Consider the following 20,474-nt stretch of genomic DNA (forward strand, 5'->3'; position numbering starts at 1 on the left):
TACTCCGCTATATAATAAGATTTCAGTGGTAAGAATAAGGCGGCAGAACGCTGGTGGATCGTCAACAAACCTTATTTGTTAGCACGTTTCCTTGTAAACCTATTAGTGTCAAAATTTGTTATTGCTGATTATTTTAGAAACGTTAAAAAACTGGTACTACCTAATATGACTAGGTAGGTTTCAATGATTTTGAGGTTATATTTTTATAAGTCAAAATAGCTTGGGAAATCATTACCGATTTCGTAATTCCATATAAAATATGATAATACGGCACGATAATTCATCTCTGTTTATCGTTTACAATAATCGATAGTGAATTGAAATTTTAAATATTCTTATTTTCAAGGACACGTTCATTTGAAAACGTGTGCCCGCAAACAAAAAAGAAGTAAGGATAATAATTCAAACATTTTCATTAGCTTGACATAAAATAATTTCTAAGCACTCGCATTCTCGTCAAATATTTCAAATCAAACATTTATTATACTTCTATAAAATATTTCAAGTCTCATCGATCTTTATACTGTAAAATTTTCAACACTTCTAATAGTTGATAATAAATTCGAAACTATCAGTGATTGTTTATTTTCATCGAGAAACAAATTCGTAGATATTTCCATCTGTTTCAATCATTTCTACTATTACTGCATTGGATACAATTAGATATAGTTAACATATTTAATGTTTAATGAAAATACAAAATTTTGAAATCACAGATCAAAGATAGAATTAGGAGATGTAACACCACATAATATAAAGCAACTGAAACTTCTTAACCAAGTGGTGTTTCCAGTCTCGTACAATGAGAAATTTTACAAGGACGTGTTAGAGGCTGGAGAATTAGCGAAACTTGCATATTATAACGACATAGTGGTACGTTACATTTACTATGAAAAAGATTTATTCAAAGCTAGGGAATTCAATCCCGGGATCCCGGCCGTTTTTTGGATTTCATTTTTATATTTTTCAGTTTTTCATAAAGTAATTTACGTTTTTAAAAATTCTCGAAATTCTCGGGATAAGTTATAACTTGGTATATCAAATCCTGGGAGTTTTAGAATCCCAAAAAGATCAGCGGGAATCCCAGGATCCCAGGATTATGATCCCGGGATCGAATTCCGTATTCAAAGTGCAAACCTTGACAAAGCGTCAGTTAAGACACATAAAGACTCTGGTTTGCCGATTACATTGTTCGTGTTAGGTTGGCGCAGTTTGTTGTAGAGTAGATACATCCGAAAATTCTAGGCGTTTATATATTATGACGTTGGGATGCCTTTATCCCTATAGAAGGCTAGGAATTGGTACCGTAATGGTGCAACATGTTTTAAATTACGTTAGCAAAGATGGAAACTTCGATTCGATCTTTCTGTAAGTATCTAAACCGAATGTCAGGTACTACCGTTGTAAGCACACCATTAATCGTTACTGTTCTGGCATCGTGTTTCTTGTTCGCAGACATGTCCAAATAAGCAATGAAGGGGCTATAGACTTCTATAAAAAATTCGGCTTCGAAATAGTAGAGACAAAGGAGCACTATTACAAGAGAATAGAGCCTGCAGATGCGCACGTGTTACAGAAAACATTGCGACCTAGAACAAATCAAACAAATAATCAACAAGCCAACCAATGAGAATTGTTAATCATTAACTTATCACATCCCAAAAACTATATTTACACAGTCTGGTAATAAAGTTATTTTTATTGAATTTCCCAGTGCGTTATAAAATTAGAATTTTATAAATAATTTAATGAAGTTGACAAATACATTGTACTTCCGTGTAAAAAAAAAACATACATTTAATAGTCCCTACGAATTGTTAATATTGACTCGAGAGGACAACTGTAATTTCATGTTTATTGTTGATGTTATCCATATCATCTGCTTTTTGGGGTCGTTCTTAAATTACGTATGGCTTTTTTTTGGGGGGGGGTCGCGAATTTCTTACGTTTTCTTACAAGGGGGGGGGGGAAGTCAGGTTGTGTCTTGCGTAATATTTTTTAATCTAATTTTCAATAAATACAAATTCTATCGTTAATGTTCCAGAAAAGTTGTTTTAGTTAAAATTTCCCGAAACCGAGTTAAGGGTTCAGTCCACTGTGACGGTTTGAAAAATTAAGCTCTTTTTAAAGATTTTTTTTCTCCGTAGATACAACATATAATGCAATAAATCTTTTTGGTATTTATTAATCTACTCTTATATTATACAAAAAAATTTAAAAGAATTTTTTTTAATTTGTTATAAAACTTTAAACGCGATTATCTCAAAACGACATTTTTTCAACTGATTGCAAAAAACCCGGCCTGGACTGGGATTATATTTACTGATAAAAAATTAACAAAATGGTGGACGTTTGAAGTTTAAGTGACGAAATACGGTGAATTTTTCAAGCATTTTGCCTTGTAAAAACTATGAAATGGTTAATGAAAAAGGGTTTCCGTAGTCCCGGCCATAGCCGCTGATGTGCTGAATAACGTGTAAAAATTTCAGACTGATTGGTCGAATAGTTTTTTTTGCAATTACCTGCACCAGTTGAAACAAATGTCGTTTTGAGATAATCGCGTTTAAAGTTTTAAAGCAAATTAAAAAAAATCTTTTAAATTTTTTTTGTATCATATACGAGCAGATTTATAAATACCAAAAAGATTTATTGCATTATATGTTGTATCTACGTAGAAAGAAAATTTTAAACAGAGCTTAATTTTTCAAACCGTCACAATGGACTGACCCCTTAAATGAATTATATAAACCTTTAAAAGAATCTTAATAACTGAACAAATTAATTGTAAAAAATATTACGTAAGAAGGGGGTTGCAATATCAAATCTTACGAATTCTTATACTGGGGAAGGGAGGGGGTAAGAAATCGCCAAAACTACTCTTACGTAATTTAAGGACGGCCCCTTTCATACAATTTCATTAGACTGACATCGCGTTAACAATAATTTATAGCACATCAGCACAGTTTATGATGTTCATCAGTTTAATAAAATATTACAGAGCAGCGTGATGTATTACACAGTAGAGCGTCAATTACCCGAACTTCGATTAACCGAACCAGTGCTGCATCATCGGTATCCCCACCACTTCTTCGAACCAGTGTAACGGTACCGATTGATTGATTGACTTTTGCGTAATATAAATTAACGCAAGTAGTACTCATGCATTTAATAAGTAATTTTAGGTGTAATTCCTATAATTGCAAACTGTGTAAAGTAAACGCGTGCTTAATTTTCCGAACTGTTCGATTATCCGAATAATTTGAATTTCCGAACCACCTCGGTCTCAAGCAGTTCGGATAATTGACGCTCTACTGTACTTGTGCTGCGAACCAAAATTATCACATGATACATTTAACGATCAATATATCCTATACATTCACCTCATCGCTTAACGATCCTCCTTTTCCACGCGGAAAATTGAAAGATAAATCGCATTTCCTACAACATTGGGTATTTAATGAACATAATATAAAGTTACATAGCGTCTCCATCATTCCCACCATTTAAGTACAGTTCTTTGCTATGATTTGATTGCACTGTCGATATTAAGCGCGTTATTTATAAAAATAGAAATTTATAGTACAAAATAGATGAGACTGAAAAGTAATTAGCTGTACCGTCACCGCTATCAGATTCAAACAATTGATATTTCTCTGAAGGAAGACCAATGGGATCGTCACTGACTGGAACGAATAATAAATTCACCGAACTTTTAAGTAGCATAAATTTTATTGGACATTGAGAATTGACGTTCAATAAATCAACAGTAAAACAGCACCACAAAAGTATTCGTACAATTTGGATTATGTACTACTAGCTTTAATACTCGGCTTTGCCAGAAAATTTAGATTCTGATTTTATAAAAAAAAATTTTTTTAGTTTTTTTTTTAACATTTTGTGATCCCAGAGTTTATCGGTCGAAAGTTTTTAGGCGACAGAAAAACACACAAACATATTAGAAGCTTTCTGCTTTATATATTAAGATATTGCCATCGGTTAGTTAAGTGGCGAGCAATAAAGGGGTCGATTCGGCAACATTCAGGTTTTTTTTCTCAGTAAATACAATGAATAACAATGCCAAACTTTTTTTTCATTTATTAATCTACTTGTAATGTATACGGAACAATTGTTTTAATACACTTGTAATTGTGTTTTTTCAATGTTATCTGGAGTTTAAAATCGCACCTTTAAAAAGACTGTGAAAGTGATTTCCGCTCACAGACTCAGCTGAAACAATAAAACCAAACTGACTCTTAATCATTATGAGTACCGCTATCGCAGGTGCCAGAAATAGCCACGTAAGTCAAAATTTAACAAAATTGCGCGCATTCAAACTTCAAGAAAGAATGGAAAATTTCGAAACTTGAAGTTTGATTGAAAAAAAAACACAATTAAAAGTGTATTTAAAAAATTGTTCCGTATACATTACAAGTAGCTTAATAAATGAAAAAAAAGTTGACATTGTTATTCATTGTATTCACTGAGAAAAAAGCCTGAATGTTGCCGAATTTTGGGGCGTGATTGCCAGAATGACCCCTTAAGTGAGAACATAAGAAAATTGATCTATGAATAGTACAATTATAGCGAATATCGAGTACAATGGATAGAAGTAAATGTATAAATCCAATATGTGGATGAAAATATAAAATCAAATGGTTTCGTACTAATTGAGCCATAATATTAAGCAAAAAGACATTTGCTATTTAAGTCAGTACGACAAAATACAAATCTTAAGAAGATCGATTGCATTTAGTGATGATTTATAAGAGTACAAATGTTTGTAGTGCTGAATACCTAAAACAGAGATCGTGGTTGTTAGACTGAATCACTATTTCTGCGTGAAGCTTACAGAAACGGAAAATTTAATTTGCACATTGTGCATTGCCATCGATATTAAATTGGACTCCTTTACGCGAATATCAATGATTTGAAATAAATAACTGCGACAGTACGAATACTTCTGCAACTTACTGTAGATAAAAACAGACATATATATATATATATTTATAACATTCATATGTCGACGCATAAAACTTTCCGAACATCATAAGTTATTGCAGCTGATCTTAGTACGTAAAAACTTAATTTACAATATTTAAGAGAAAAAAAAAACAATAGTATAAAAGCTTTTGTTGTTCCCACACATTAAAATTTATACTTTAATGAGTATTCGCTATATGCACAGAATTATAATGCCAGCAGCTCTTGTATTCTTTTGATGCATAAATCTGATCCTTCGCTGGCTTCTTTCGAGACCTATAAATTAACATCGAGCTGTTGAGTGGTACGGAATTTTTATAGTATTTATTTGACAAGGATGCTTCGTTTACCATTGTTAAATTAAGAAATCCGTGCGGTAAACCGGGCAATATGTCAAGCGTGACTACTACATCGAGCAATCGAAGCTTTCTTGCGAACATGACAGAATCGTCGAGGCACGGATCGAGCTGTAATGTCTACGAAAAAAAATGGTGAAATATCAAGTACTACGAATGATTACGAACATGAGGTAAAAAGTAATCAATGATTTACCAGCATAGTAACAGGTGGTAATTGTGCTAAAAGATTATCTGGTGCAAGATAGGGGCTTAAAAATGGATCCCTGGGCACCGTGAAGATGAACTCTTCTAAAGGGCTCCTTATGTTCTCTATGTCAAGTTCCCTGGATTCTCTATGCCTTCCTCTAAGAGACCAACCAAAGAAAGACCATGGTCTCTCGCCGCTTGAAACATCATTTTCTACACCGTTAGTGTCGTTTTTAATGTACGTTGAAGCATTTATACCGGCATTTCGATATAATTCCAAGAATCTTTTAATATATTCTTGAGATTTCCCTTCTTCCTTTGGATGCTCCGTCCCTACTGCGTTAGAGAGTATTATTGAAAATTATTTAAAAGTGAGTAAATCGTTGAAGGGTTAATGAAACTTAGATTCTACGAAATAAATAATTTGGTATTATCTTCTAAGAATATCTTTTTCGTATATTTACTAGGGCTGTTCGAGTGCTCGAATATTCGGGCGGCTCGAAAAATCCGGGTAGCTCGAATGTTTTCGGGCGGCTTGAAAAATCCGGGTAAAATCGGCTCTCTCTTTATATAATAGTATAGATATATAATACGCATAGAGTCTGAAATATAACAGCTGTGCTATCTTTCCTGCCGAGCGTCGCACTCGAAAACAATTCACAAAACATAGTTTTGCAAATTCTTGCAGACCGATCATGTGATTAAAAAAAAACTAGAAAGTCTCTACTTTCCGTACATTCAACCCTTGTTGCGTGGAGCGACGTGGAACATACAGTAAAACACTGTTTTAATAGCCATTTTATGTTAGGTGAGTCAAGTGTGGCTCGAAATTTTTTTTAAAATTCCACAGAAAACTCAGAAATTACAGGAATAAACATAATGTTATAACTGATAATTATAGTTAAGGTACAATACTGTCGTTTTGTTCTTTTTCCTTTATTGAATTAGTCATACTTTTATTTTATTGATATTTTTAGTGAAATAATAATCTGTGATACGAATCAGGTTTGTTTCTAACAATTTGAACCCAATACCGCGAAAAAATAATTTTGTCCAGCTAGCATGTAGTATACTCGAACCACTGTGCGCTCGGAAGAACCGGATAGCCCGAATTGCTTCGGGCCAAACACCCGTTTCCAAGTGAGTACTGATTAATTTATAATGAAGTTTACTTATTAAAAGAATTTCTAACTACTTTCAAACCCCTCGGGCTTGTGCGAACTTCGCACTACTCATGTTTTCCTCGTATCTAGTGTGCGAATATAAATTTTTGGAGGGTGTATTTTTGCGCAATATATAGTGCTTATTTATCCGGTTCTTCCGGGCGGCCCGAAACGTTTCGGACTACCCGGATTTTTCAAACCGCCCGAAAAAGTTCGAGCTACCCGGATTTTTCGGGCCGCCCGGATTTCACGGGTATCCGGCCCGGCCCGGTCGGTCGAGCCGAGCCAGGCTCGGCTCGCTTTATTCGAGTACCCGACCAGCTCTAATATTTACCATCAACTTCTGTTAAACTAACAGAGTTCAATGTAGAGTCAGATGGTAGGGATGCCAATTTATGTGCGTCATTTGTTTCATCTCCATTAGGGCTGAGAGCCAGTGCTATTAAATCGCTTTCGCTTACTTCTGCGAAAGACTCTGTGTCCGATTTTGTAGATTCACCAGTGTCAGGTTGTTTTTCTCTGAAAATCCAATAGAACGAACATTAGTATGTCACAGTACTATTTATAAACAAAGCTCACTTTCGTAGATGCAATTTACTTGGTAGCTTTCTTATTATTCGACGCTGCGTATGCTTTCAAACAGCGTATAAGAAATCCCATAGGCAATAATGGATCTGTAACACAGAGTAACCGCGAAGGCGACAATACAAAATCAACAAATACTGGGGTATACGCCATAAACAGTCCATCTGGTTTTCTAATATTCAATTGTATACATTTCAAAGTAACTCCTAAATTTAAGTTTGCCCCAGCAGAGTCACCTACGGAGAAGTTAAGTCGTATAAATTACACGTACAGTATTGTGAATTTATCAAGAAAAATGGCACAATCCAATTGCCAACATCTTACCAACAAGGAGTACTTTCTTCCCTGTGCTCCCAAGCAACGTACTCGCATGATTTAAAGCCCACGCGTACGCGTACAGCACTTCTTCGAGTGCACGAGGGAATGGAGCTTGAGGCGCCAAACTGTAATCTATGCTTAGAATGGGCACACCAATATTAGTAGCCCAGGCACGCAAGTATGTCTCGTGGGACAATGAAGTCTGCGCTACGAAACCTCCGCCGTGACAATGAATTATCAGTTCGTCCGACAATCCAAGTAGTTCTCCTCCAACTCCCGCTGAACCTACCTGCAAGAAGCATGTGCTGCACAGGAGTGAAATCAATGCCTGGCAAGAATCTCTTCTTAATCAGACGAAAGCAATGAGTGAAAATACCGTTTGCACTAACTGTACAAAGCGATTAGATTCCATAAATTTTGTATCTCTTTACCATTCCCAGGCGGCGCTTAGAGCTGAATAGTCTAACATGTATCGGCTTCTTTCCGATATGACTGTTCGGTATCGGAATAGACACTATCGTCCCATCTAACGCGGGGAGCGTTAATTCCTCTGGTGGAACGGAGATTATTTGATTGATTGCCAAAGAAGGAGATGCTATGGTTGGTAACCTGCGCGCTATGTCTGATAAATGTGAATCGTACACGTTAGAATAATAAGGAAATGTTACACTTGCCGTTCCAATTAAAAGCAATGTCTTACCAGTCTCGTTGAGAAACCAAAAGGCCTGGCAAAATGAAATATCGGCGCTCCGGGACACATCGACGATACGGCGTGCCCTTACCTCAGGGTCTAACATATACTTAACAGAATTAGCACATCGTGCCAGCAATGTTCCATTAGAATAGAACGCTTCGCTAAACGTGGCCATACAAACAAGTATGGTTTTTAAAACAGGTTTCAGGTTATCATAAAACTGGAAGCAATATATTTTGTTAAAACGATTGCCGGCTAGTTTAGACCTTACATCGCTACCGTTAATACCTGAAATCCTAAGCACCTGCCGTAAAAGCAATATTGGTTGATGCTATCCACTTTATTCAAAATTTCATAGGGGTCTCGATCGTCCCCGATAAATAGAGATGGTCTTCCATCGTTCATCTGTTCGCTCCATGAGAACAGAGTTTGTAAGTGCTCGAAGCAAGTGTATAAGGACGCTAGTAATTGCGAACAAGCTTCTATTTCCCTGTAAACATATATGTTTGTCAACGCAGATTACACAACACAGATCACTATAGGGTCATTCCATGCCAACTCGATGTCTCGTATACTTAGAAATCTGATTATTATATAAAAAAAAAGTCATTGCCCAAAAACCGAAAAAAAAAATTTCTACAGCTACAGATTTTATCACAAAAAATTAATGCTTCGCTTGGCACAAAGTTTGTATTAAATAAATTAATTTGTCAATTATATTTAAAATCTGTTTTTTCATTTATACGAGTTTTGTGCAAATTAGACAGGAATGAAGAATTAGTTAAAGTTTTCTTGTGTTTTTGATAAATATTATCAACATTATTCCTAGAATATAAATTTTGTAATATTTATTTTCAATTTCTCGAGAATTCTCAAGAAGTATGATCTCATTTCTGATTTCTCGAGAAAGAAAAAATATCGAGAAATCCGGAATACTAGTAATAGCGAAGCGTCCGCGCGAACCGCCGTATTTACCACCCCACTGCGACGTTAATAGAAGCCGCACCACCCCGGGGATAGGTTTATTTTGTAGAAAACACTTTTTTTCGGATTTTTAAAATCGCGACCTCGAGCCCGAATTTGCAAAATAAAAATCTATTCACAATTTGCAATATTGCAAAATTAATTTTTCGATCTGGAAAAAAATGTATTCAGCAAGGCCGATCCTTCCAGATTAAAATGCCGCAAGATTCAACTAAATCCGACAAATAGTTTCCGAGAGAAAAATTCATAAGTACAACCTATTTTCACGAAAATGGGCAAAAATCGCAAAACTCAAGGCCCTGTATTTTTTAAACAAACTGGAAGTCGATAAAATGGTGAATTAAACCCCCCCTAGTTTTACGAGGACTACAACATATTCAAGTTTGAACAAAATCCGAGACATCAAAGGGGAAGAAACCAATCGAGCTGGCGTGGAACGACCTAATATTCAAGAATTTTTTAAACAAGGAAACCACGATGATTACCTCATTTGGTAACTTTTACGAAAGAACATAGAATCCTTTTGGCAATATATGTGGTGGCAGACGGAGCGCGAGTATACGATACATTTATCTATTAGAACTAGGAAACTTCTGTAGCCATTGCCAGGTGTTTGCTCATCGAAATCAAACATCGGCGCTATCCTACTAATTTCTTTGTATAGTGGCTGTAATTGCTCTAAATGATCCAACATCGCCATAAGCGCGGCTCTGATTCTAACGCCATTCTCATCTTGGTGATTCATGAAGTACTCAGCATTGGCCTGACATAATTCCCGCAATGCTCCCCATTGCAAGGGTTCAAAGTCTTCGAACGGTCTGTCGAAGTCATCATTGAGAGACATCTGAGCTGCTTCTCGCTTAACCGTTTGACGATAAATATTTAACCAACTATGGTACAACAAAGGACGACTATTGATCCTGCAACAATTAATTCTTATATTATCGTACCTCTGGTCGACACGAGTTTCTATTAGCGAATTCGGTACCTCGCACTGACTCTGCACTGGTGCCAGAAAATCACTTGGATCGGTTGTTTCTGATAGAAAGGAAGATAGCTCTGAAAGTATCAACCAATCCAAGTCATTTTTTGGCAACAGTGTGGAGTCAGTACGAGGTACAGAATTCGCTATATGTTATTAACATTTTATATGATAAAATTGTAGCAGAGATACTGCTACTTGTCAACGGACAAACGTTTGAAATTCTGACAGAACGTAGTACCGAAAAGGATCAGACAGTAGTTTGTGATTAACGGTAATACCTTTTAAGTTCATGGTGTTAATTTAAATAAGGTTAACAAATTTGCGATGCACGGAATGCTTCGGAAATATTCGTTCTTGACGATTTGCACTACATCATGCCTATTTCTCAGAAGATCACCGCACGTTAGAAACCAAGCTACGCGTCACTCTTTATTTTGGATTTGACATTTCTCAGATACCTATTGTCGCCGCCATATTGTTTTCCCGATCGATATCAGTGATATATATGGGAATAGTGATATCATATCACTATCGTGGCAACAAACCACGCGCTATTTACGAATTAAATCCTGTTGTGTCATTCAAGTTTTTTTAGCAACTAACTATCTGACTGATAACGAGTCGCGGATAACCGCAAGCTAAATTGAATCAAATTGAATGCCGCGGACTAAACGGGAAATGACAAGAACCTCTATGAAGTTCCCATGAAAATTTCTATTCGATCTCTTAAATTAAATTTTGTTTCTTTTAAATCTTTTAAATTTGATGCTTATAAAAACAATTCTTCCTGTTGTTTGTCGCCAATTCTTCAATTACAATTCGCGGCTCAATGACCTACACAGATTCTCGTTTATTCAGAAATTCTATTTTCTAATTGGTACTATTAATGAGCAACCGCGTCTATGTTAATGAATAAGCTACTTAATTATTGCAACACTTACCAAACGTGTGCATACTCTGATACTCCACTGTTTGCAATGATGACTACACATACAGAACTGAAATAGAACTAGCGCAGCGGTGAAGAAGCATTTTGCCAGACTGATGGAAATGGACAAATAATAAGTTCTAGTTCCGCGATCATCATTACTTCGCGGGCCGTCGGCCAGCCGCGTCGGACGGCTCAATCATGCAAAGATATGTAATTGAGATATCCATTAACGAAAGGATGCTGTCCAAGAATTTTATCACGCACGATTTTTTGTTCCCGTTAGTTAAACACACTTTTTCCCAGCTATACATAAACAGCAAGTGTTAATGACTCATAAAAATACAAACTGACATTTCCTCCTTTGCTGTCCCAAAGTTACTTCGATTAGGAATCGTATTTTCAAGCGAAAATTTTCGTTCCAAATGCAACACGAAAGTTATTACATTTCCAAAGAAATGTTAACACGCAAAAATCCCCAAAATGATCGGTAGATGGTTTTAAGCGCAGCGGAACAATCTCCCTCCACCGTCCAGCGACTTGTTGGCAAGAAGTGACTCAGGGCGCTAGTGGATCTTTGTAATTTATTTATTGATAAGTAAAATTACATATATCCACAAACACAATACGTTCTTTCACGGAGTGTATTAATGCGATAAAATTTGTGAGTGGCGAGGAGAAATCCTTGTGATGGAGAAAGAGGGAGATGAGGAATTATTAGTTTTTATCCGCCAGTTAGTAACCTCTCTACGCGTCGAAGATCGGTCGCAGAAGCGTTCTATTAGCGAGCGTGTGTAGTTTTCGATCCTACCTAATTCAACAACAACACAAAAACCAATCCAGCTGTTCCCACGATTCGAGCCGCGTGTCTCTGTTCCTACATGTCATTTTCGTTCGTCGCTACGCCAGACGGCCGTCGCTAAAAGCGTCGGTTCTATCATCGATTGCAGACGCTAATTCCTTCGAGCGTACGATCGATCGTTTTCCGCCAAGTCAGCGGGATCTTTGTGAGAAGCTTCAGCTGTCGATGAAAGAACCAATGCTGGACGCATGACCAGAAGAGACTGTAATCAGTGATATCGGGCGGAGCTTTGATTCGGCAGATGATCGAAAACTATATAATACAGAGCTTTGTATAGGCATACACACCGACGCGACGTCAGTACCGCACGTGGAATCGTCAACCGTGAAAATTTTCATACGTGACGGCGATCGATGGTTCGTGTTAAAGGCGATGGTAATCGTAAGAATAGACATTGTAATATACCGAAATAACTGCAAAAATAAAGTTTAGTTCCGTTATTATTCCCATTCGCCAACATCTATAATCCGATTCACTACGCAAAGGACGTATTTATTTTCTTTTGTTCCTTTCCCTTTCCTCACTTCTCACGTGTCGCCTCCCTTTCTTTTTTTTTTTTTCTCTTTGTTTGTTTCTGTTGTTCGTTAAGCTAGGTTAATTACCTCGGTAAATATTTATTACCTCTTTACAAAAATCAATTCTTAAACTTATACAGGGTGGCTCGACGCAAATTCACAGTATCTTGAAGGTGGCAAAGAGGGGCGCTGTGTTCGTCACCGAACGAGCTTGCTAGAACTGATATGCTTCGAGGGGGCGTTTAAGCTAATGTCGAGATAGCCTTTAATGTCCCCTGCGATTAAGTCGAAGAGGCTGACGTCTTATAATTGCTGCGCGAAGCACGCTCGCTTCGACGCTGCGTCGAAGCGATACGTTTTCTTTCTCCCTTATGCGCCCGCGAGTTTTTCGCAATAACGCCAATAACTCTGAACCCGCGTGCACGCTCGAAAGATGGGACGCGAGATGAATGGTGGCAAGGTGCTGTTCGCATCATTATCCATTGACAAATATAACGTATGATGAACAGCGGATCCGTCAACGTAGGCCAATCATTATCTCTCGTCGCGTACCATCTTTATTATCGTTTTTGGTAATTTCTTTTTACAATGGGTAGAAATCACGGAAATCACGGGGATCACGCGGATATCGGGGGGGGGAGGGGGGGGGGAGGGAGGGGCGCGACATCGCTGCTGAAAGAATAGATTAGCGTTTACACTTAAACGACGAAGATCCTCAACATCTGTGAATCCGTATCAAGTCAGATTTATACGCGACGTGTCAATGTTTCATTTTCCCTCGTTTTAACGACTATATACGCTATAGGTACATAATTGTATAGTTAATTTGATAGGTGTACATGTATTATGTATATTGTTCATATATTACACACGCACACACACACACACACACGAACATATATATTTATATATATATATAGATATTTATATTATTATTTATTATTATTTATTATTATTATTAATATTATTATTATTATTAACGTATTGATGCTATGCTTTTGTTGTATTCATAGACATATAGTTAATCGCTATCATTTTTTTTCTTTTTAATATATCTAAAATAATATTTTTAACACTCAGCGATGCGCGAATGTGTGTGCCTGTGTGTACTTCGTGTCGGCTCGTCCTTCTACCAGAGTTGCGTGAGACAGTCCGCTGTTCGCTAAGAAAATCAGGAAGGCAGCTGGTTTACGTGCGCTTAGGAAATCCACGGACAATCGACGGCCCCCGGTGTTTGTTTTTTTTTTTTTGCGCATTTTCTTAATTTATTTCAACAAAATTAACCGTTAAAACAGAACCAACCCCCTAGAGATAACGTACAGATACAGGTTTCGCAAGCGGCGGGCAAACTTACGGGTAATCTTAACAATAAACGGCATCTTAATATCGTTATCGATTTAAAACTTGCGCGACCGAAAATCCTCGTAATTCTACAGAACGTATTGTTACCCGCGCACCGTTAAACGGCGCGCATGTCGCGGAATAAAGTCTAACGAAAACGTGCGGCGTTCATCGAAACAAGTGAAAGCTGTGCTTTCCCACGCGACCCTGGCCAAAGCTCGGCCTGCTACCATCTGACCATATACAAATATATAAGCATTAAACGTGTAATATATTATCGTCATCATATATAATTAATATCCTAAGATAGTTATTGTATAAACCATCTTTCTCCGAGAAAGGGGAGGGGGGTGAACAAAAGAGGGGGGTTTGGGAGGGGTGTGTGTGTGGGGGTGGGGGGGGGGTGAGAGGAAATCAAATAGAAGAGGATAGAAATGCTTGCTTTCCTCAACAGTCGCCACTTATTCGACCCAAATCGGAGGTACTAATTGCCACTCAAAAAAACTCCCTGTTAAACTGTTCCTCTTATTCGGCAGCCTCGGCGTGACCCTTTCGATCCGTTCGCTTCTAAAACGACCGGCGCCCGGCCGAGTCGAACAAGGCTGCTGAATATTTTCCGTGCATACGTTCGGACAGCACCTCGATAAGATAGTGGGCATCTCGTATGGAATGATAAAATATCTTGCTTCTCGTTAAAGAGTTTTCGATACGTTAGTGATCTGAATTTCTCTTAAGTATAAAGTTGTATAATCTGAGTAGACGTTAAGTACTGAAAAGGTCGCTGAAAAAAATCAGGCAGTGGGAATTCGAACGGAGATGGAAAAACAGCTGCGTCACGAAGGTGAACGTGCATCGGTCGCCGTTCTGATATTTCTCAGAGTGTTCCCGCAGCATACACGTCTCTCTCTCTCTCTCTCTCTCTCTCTCTCTCTCTCTCTCTCTCTCTCGCATATTGCTACGTAACAGTTATGCACGCTGTTCGTTTTATAACGCCGCCGCTGCCGCTGTGCAAGCTGCTACCGCTGATATTCCTTCTTCGTATATTATCTTAAGCTGCGTCTGCCTTTTATTGCCATTGGCTGCCTCGAAAAATATCAGAAGTGAAAAAGAGTACAGCAAAGAGCGCAACAGCACACACACGCGTCGAATGCTTCGCTTACGAGACGCGCGGTTCTTTTCAGCGCGTTCGCATTCTCGGCCGCCGAAATCAACAAATTCGTAGGAGATATAGTCCACAGCCTTCTGTCTGAAGGGTAAGTATGTATCGCGTTAACGTTAGTGATTAACCGTTTCTTCTCTCTTTTTTTTCTCTTTTCTTTTTTTATTGTGAGCGCTCCTTCCTGCGTTTCCGTTTTCTTCTTCTTTCTCAGTAACATGTATGACAACGAAACGAAAACAACGTGTATGAGATACTTCCGAAGACGATTCACTCGTTTCCCATAAATATGGCACATTGGCGTGTTGTTTTCCTTTCACATTGTCTCGTAGATAAACCTGACGTGCTACGAGTATTGCTGAATGAGACTCGTATCGTTTCTATCTACCAGATGTCGTATGAACATTGCTTTATACATATATCATAGAGCATTTAAGGTATGGTCGTGGTACGTCGTAAGCTTACACGCAGACGTCACATAATGATACTGTATCGCAACACCTATCACCCTATGGACAGATTTTATCCCGCGTGCCGCTAGGGCACGGGTTTATATACCTTCGAATCTTCGGAAGAACCTCGGACCTGAAAGATATATCTTACACTAACAAAATACATACTATGAGATTCTTGAAGGACATACGCGAATAACGGACAATTAAGACCAGTTTCAAATAAAACTCCTGTAGACCGAGGTGACTGAATTATTCTTTGACCTCGAAGTATTTGTATGTAGGATTTTCATATCCGTTGATCTGCATGTTTGCTACATGTCGCTCCTCTGGCGTAGCCGCTTGATCCACTTCGATGAAACCCTGTTCAATGGTAGAAATAATTCACAGCAGTCGTTTTAGGAAAGAGTATGTTAAGGTAAATTTTCCCATTAGCGACCAGATCCTTCTTATTGATCGGCTCTTTTGTAGGCTTTCTCTTTAGGGGACCCGAAAAGCATCGGTGTTTCTTAGAAGTCTATGTAGAATACTCTGCCGGGTGGGAGTTTTGTAAGCGTACGAGTATCATTCTGAAAACCCCAAAGCCGTTTTTCACGAAACTATATTTTTCAAGTTTGTGGAAGCGATATCTCAGAAACTAATACAACTACCGATTTAAAATTTTTAGAGATTGTAAAGAACGTATCCGCCAATTACGTGAACTAGAACTATAAAAATACATTCGATAGTTTTTTCTGTTATTTAATAAAAGAGATAAATTCTTTACGATTTTAACTTTGAACTGCCATCATTTTTACAATTTTCAACATTTCGTATTTCTTCTGTATAAACTATTGTTTGTAGTTTGTATAAATATGAAACAACTTATGTGTACTGGCTAAAAGCCAATGAACACACATACATGTATAGACACAGTGGCGTGCAAAAGTATTCGGCCACCTTTTAAAAGCGCATAACTTTTTTAAAATTAATCCAAACGACTTGAGTTTTTTTTGGAGAAGATAGAAGGATTAGTTTGCTACATGACGTGATTCGTCGTTTTGAAAAAATTGCACTTAGTCGGAATAGTAAAAGAAATAGAAAAGGTCGTTTTTTAAACTTTTTTTATGAGCCTGTAACGAAAATTCCAAAAGCCCGTTTGTAGATTTAAGTAAGTTATATATGTGCCTAAAATTTCATGAAAATCGGTTTAACGTTGCTCTGAGCTATAAACGCTTAAATATCGCAGAATAAGGTCGAAAATCGCTGATTTCGGGAATTTCTCGGGAAAATCTACAAACGGGTTTTTTGAATTTTCGTTACAGGCTCATAAAAAAAAGTTTAAAAAACTACCTTTTCTATTTTTTTTTTTTGCTATTCCGACCAAGTGCATTTTTTTCAAAACGACGAATCACGTCACTTAGCAAACTAATCCTTCTAACTTTTCAAAAAAAACTCATGTCGTTTGGATTAATTTTAAAAAAGCTATGCGATTTTAAAGGGTGGCCGAATACTTTTGCACGCCACTGTATATAAATAAGAATTGAGAGCAATCCATCCATTAGCTTATTCTCCATAAATTCCTAAAAATATCAATGTTTTTAGGGCCTTAGAACTTAAAAGTGTAGTACTCAGAATAATTTGATTGGATTATCAAATTTATCAATAATCTTCATAAATATAAACTCCTAAGTCTGTTTATTGGCAAGAAGAGCAGACAGATACTAATGTCAAAGGTATATCGATGTAAAAAGTAATCTACTGACATTACTAGGAAAAATGCAATTAGGAAATTAGATGACGAAGATGGAATATAATTGCCACTAAACATACGCAAGTTGTTAAAGGGGTGCAAAGAGCAGATGTAGCTTCCTCCGAGTATAATCTTATTACAAAAATTCGTGTCATTTTAAAAACAAATTACATAAGCGATTGAATAAAACCAATGTTCGTTACACTAAATAAGTCAATGGTGTGTCATATTCGTCTGATAAACTAATAAATGTCTGATAATGGGACCATTTACCCTTTCAATATTCTAATAACTTATAATCATTGAATCTACCTGACTGTGAGGGCTTCTCGCACTGCGTCTTTTGAATACTGCTACACCTACTATCGCAGCAGCCATGAGTGCGATTCCAGCGAACGCAAGTGTGAAATACACGGATCGACTCTCCCTGTGATAGATTTCCCTTCTCACAGAGTAACCCTATACACGTGGTAAAGGAAATAGAAATATTTTCAAGTTTACGAATATATTCCGAGGACAATTACTTTCTAGTAGACATCGTACAATCATTCTTACCGGTTCAGAGTGAGAAATGTCGTGTGTCATGCTGTGGGCTGCTCTAACGAGGCCTTCGCTGTGCATAGCGGCTACTGCTGATGGTTGTTCTGGTTGTTGCTGTTGCTGAGCATCCTTGTTGTCATTTATCGAGTCATTTTCTTCCTGTAGCGCCTGCTCGGTACGTAACTCGCCGCGCTCAGCTTTGCGTTGCTCCTTACGCGCACGTTCGAGTTGCTTCTGATGTTCTTTTTCTGAAAGTTCGTGTACGTGTATAGGTATTTTTAATCTACGTGGCGCGTAGCCGGCTCCTCAAGAATCGCCGCTTTTCTATTGTTAGCAACATTTCGTCCAAGTTACCTTGTTGCTTGCTGGCGACGTCAGCCTGATATTTGTCTAAAATAGCTGCTTCCGCTTCTCGTGTCATCGCTAACAGCAGTCCAGGAGTCTCATCCTTGCTCCTGAGGGCCAAAACGTAATCATCCATAAGCCGGCCAATTTTTGCGCTTAAATCAGGATACCTAAATATAAGGAATGAAATCTTCTATATAGTATTCTATAAAACAAAGTGCACACGTTTTTCTGCTGGAAATATCAAAATCTACAGCTTGGTATTCCGCGACTGACGTTGCGTTCTATTGACCGACACACATTACCGTTCTAGCATCAAGAGGCTCTGATTGGTGATTCTATCGATCTCCGCCAAGTGCTCCAACGTTGCGGGTTTCTCGCGCTGCGCCTGTTCCAGGCTGCTGTCCAGCAGGTGTTTGTAATGAGCGATCGTGTGGTGTCTATCTTTGTGGAGAGCTCGAAGCAGTTTCTGCAGACACTTTTGAATACGATGCATCTGAACAGGGAACAGAGCGATGCAAATTATTATGAAGTCACAAGTGAAACAGGCGAGGCGAAGCTCTTAGTAAACTCACATTTGGTGGTGTCTCGTTTAGAGCAGCGGTATAGCATGACATCGCTTCCTCGTTCCTTTGCTTAACAGCTTCCTGCAAATTAATAGCAGCAGATATTGTACCTTGCTGTGCACAATTTTACATTAAACTAATTAACGGCTGTCTTTCGAAAAGGCACACGCAAACACAGTGGTTCTATTTCCATCAGTTACCAAGGCAAGTGATCTCGATATCAAATCTTCTAGTTACTAACGGGGATGTAGACTCTGATGCGCATGCGATGGATAACTGCGCTCTTTATTCCCGAGCGGAAGGAAGCCCGTATGCTTTTCAATATGGATCTGCAATGCATGTACGATCTGTGATAATAGGCAAATGCTTTCTATACTTCAATAGTGTTGCTTGATATGAAGACACTCAGCAGTGGAGATCTCGAAATGCGATGGGTCAAGTTTCATTATAATAGTTTGTTTATTCAACACAATGTGCCAAGCAGCCTGGAAATTTTTGTGAGGTACTTTTATGGGACGCAGGCTTCCTTATTCCTTACGTTTCAGTCCATGTAAAATCACGTACTTGCACTCTTTGTTGATGCATAGCACTCAGCTGATGTTTCTCTGCGGCTCCGCTTTCTTCCAGAGCAGCGACGGTCTCTTGAAATCGCGCGGTCATCCACCGTTTGAAAGCATCAGCGGCGACAGGGTCGTGCGCACGGATGTCTTGATATTTCTCCTCAAGATCACTCCAATCCTTCATCACCTGAAATCGTTGTAGCACAAAGATTTCGACACTAGTGTCCCGCGAGATAATAACAGTCTCTCGAGAATTCGATTCGTCTCTCCCTTTAATCGTAACCACCGAAACATCCTCGATTATACACGGTATAAGTACATTGCGACAGTTTGGGCGATTCTTGGCACACTTGCGATAAAATAATAAAGCAAAGTTTCTGTTTCGAATAAACAAATAATTAGAATAAAAATATTGAAAACGTTCTCTCTTTTATTAAAAGCTCATTACTATATCTTGAATTTCTTAAGATGGACCACACGATTCGCTTTTCATAAAGCTGTTAGTAATATCGTTTTAAATTTAAGGTGTCATTCTGGTTAGACGGTTTGAGAAAATCGATTTTTTTAACATTTTCGAAAGTACATTTCCTCAAGAATGTACTGTGAAATTTTCATTGAAAAATTCCACTTATTCTAGCTTCTACATAGGCATTTAGTAGGGAGCGCAGAGGCTGGGCCTCTATAAAATAAAACTTTGAACGCGTTTTTCTCGAAACGTCATTTTTTCACGTGGTGCAGGTAAAATCTAAAATTCCATCGAACCGATTACTTTATAAATTGAACTACATATTCTGCACACCTATGCCTCTGGCCAGTACTACAACCAAGTATTTCTGTTGAGTCTAACCTACTTTTAAAATCGATAATAGCACAGAAAACACAGCCGAAATATATTGATTCTTGTATATTGCCCGTCATTTTGTTAATTTTGAGGATAAATCATTTATTCTAGTATGGGTCATAGCGACAGTCGTACTAATCCAGAATCAGTTTGTATTTTTGGCTGCAGATAAGTCGAACCGCTGAAATCACCTGCACGAGCGAGGCATGAATTTTTAAACGTGTCATCAAAAACGCCTTCAAAACCATTTTAAAGGCAATAATTTTATTGCTTTTATATTTTTTATTTATTGTAGAAATGTAGTTTAATCGGTAGAAAAAAGTTTTATTCCATTACTATAATTCCTGTCTTCGCAATAAATTCCTGAAAATCGCTGAACTTA

The 20,474-nt window shown here is 37.8% G+C and overlaps 3 protein-coding genes across 8 annotated transcripts in view; 1 reads left to right on the forward strand and 2 right to left on the reverse strand.

The window, feature by feature from the left end:
* The first annotated feature begins 14 nt into the window (after window positions 1-14).
* San (Probable N-acetyltransferase san) lies at window positions 15-1,706 on the forward strand. 2 transcript variants are annotated; one of them, XM_076806656.1, is made up of 5 exons: window positions 19-173; window positions 347-388; window positions 717-873; window positions 1,202-1,368; window positions 1,456-1,706. In XM_076806656.1, exons 1-5 carry the CDS (start codon window positions 166-168, stop codon window positions 1,628-1,630), a joined length of 549 nt encoding a protein of 182 aa, XP_076662771.1. In that variant the 5' UTR covers window positions 19-165; the 3' UTR covers window positions 1,631-1,706. The 2 variants fall into 2 exon arrangements, with proteins under 2 accessions (XP_076662772.1, XP_076662771.1); XM_076806657.1 differs by lacking the exon at window positions 347-388 and having other exon boundaries at window positions 15-173.
* A 1,257-nt stretch (window positions 1,707-2,963) lies between these two features.
* On the reverse strand, window positions 2,964-11,371 carry Hsl (hormone-sensitive lipase). 3 transcript variants are annotated; one of them, XM_076806583.1, is made up of 11 exons: window positions 11,196-11,371; window positions 9,755-10,189; window positions 8,574-8,775; window positions 8,292-8,505; window positions 8,023-8,213; window positions 7,598-7,880; window positions 7,287-7,509; window positions 7,023-7,207; window positions 5,533-5,861; window positions 5,331-5,456; window positions 2,964-5,256 (listed from the first exon to the last, which is right to left on the reverse strand). In XM_076806583.1, exons 2-11 carry the CDS (start codon window positions 10,111-10,113, stop codon window positions 5,188-5,190), a joined length of 2,181 nt encoding a protein of 726 aa, XP_076662698.1. In that variant the 5' UTR covers window positions 10,114-10,189; window positions 11,196-11,371; the 3' UTR covers window positions 2,964-5,187. The 3 variants fall into 3 exon arrangements, with proteins under 3 accessions (XP_076662698.1, XP_076662699.1, XP_076662697.1); XM_076806584.1 differs by lacking the exon at window positions 11,196-11,371 and adding an exon at window positions 10,533-10,745 and having other exon boundaries at window positions 5,533-5,858; XM_076806582.1 differs by lacking the exon at window positions 11,196-11,371 and adding an exon at window positions 10,533-10,745.
* A 385-nt stretch (window positions 11,372-11,756) lies between these two features.
* Appl (amyloid-beta-like protein) overlaps window positions 11,757-20,474 on the reverse strand; it is a 70,644-nt gene continuing 61,926 nt past the window's right edge. The window contains exons 10-16 of one of the 3 annotated variants that reach the window (XM_076806585.1): window positions 19,256-19,438; window positions 18,701-18,772; window positions 18,431-18,621; window positions 18,135-18,295; window positions 17,796-18,028; window positions 17,553-17,699; window positions 11,757-15,871 (exon numbers count right to left, since the gene is read on the reverse strand). In XM_076806585.1, coding sequence (XP_076662700.1) covers window positions 15,761-15,871; window positions 17,553-17,699; window positions 17,796-18,028; window positions 18,135-18,295; window positions 18,431-18,621; window positions 18,701-18,772; window positions 19,256-19,438 — 1,098 coding nt within the window. In that variant the 3' untranslated portion in view covers window positions 11,757-15,760. The remainder of the gene's footprint in view (window positions 15,872-17,552; window positions 17,700-17,795; window positions 18,029-18,134; window positions 18,296-18,430; window positions 18,622-18,700; window positions 18,773-19,255; window positions 19,439-20,474) is intronic. The other 2 variants (XM_076806586.1, XM_076806587.1) reach the window with 2 other exon arrangements.

The sequence above is a fragment of the Andrena cerasifolii genome, chromosome 2 (assembly GCF_050908995.1).
Source record: "Andrena cerasifolii isolate SP2316 chromosome 2, iyAndCera1_principal, whole genome shotgun sequence".
In the NCBI taxonomy this organism is placed as follows: domain Eukaryota; kingdom Metazoa; phylum Arthropoda; class Insecta; order Hymenoptera; family Andrenidae; genus Andrena; species Andrena cerasifolii.

What these genes read in the sequence shown, in the direction of transcription:
- San (XM_076806656.1), top strand. An exon ending in CATATTATAACGACATAGTG is followed by an intron (nt 874 to 1,201) that starts GTACGTTACATT and finishes TGTTCGTGTTAG; the next exon opens with GTTGGCGCAGTTTGTTGTAG. An exon ending in AACTTCGATTCGATCTTTCT is followed by an intron (nt 1,369 to 1,455) that starts GTAAGTATCTAA and finishes TCTTGTTCGCAG; the next exon opens with ACATGTCCAAATAAGCAATG.
- Hsl (XM_076806583.1), bottom strand. Translation starts at nt 10,113, where the DNA reads ATGTCTCTCAATGATGACTTCGACAGACCGTTCGAAGACTTTGAACCC. An exon ending in GCAGGTGCTTAGGATTTCAG is followed by an intron (nt 8,506 to 8,573) that starts GTATTAACGGTA and finishes TATTGCTTCCAG; the next exon opens with TTTTATGATAACCTGAAACC. An exon ending in GAAGAAAGTACTCCTTGTTG is followed by an intron (nt 7,510 to 7,597) that starts GTAAGATGTTGG and finishes ACTTCTCCGTAG; the next exon opens with GTGACTCTGCTGGGGCAAAC.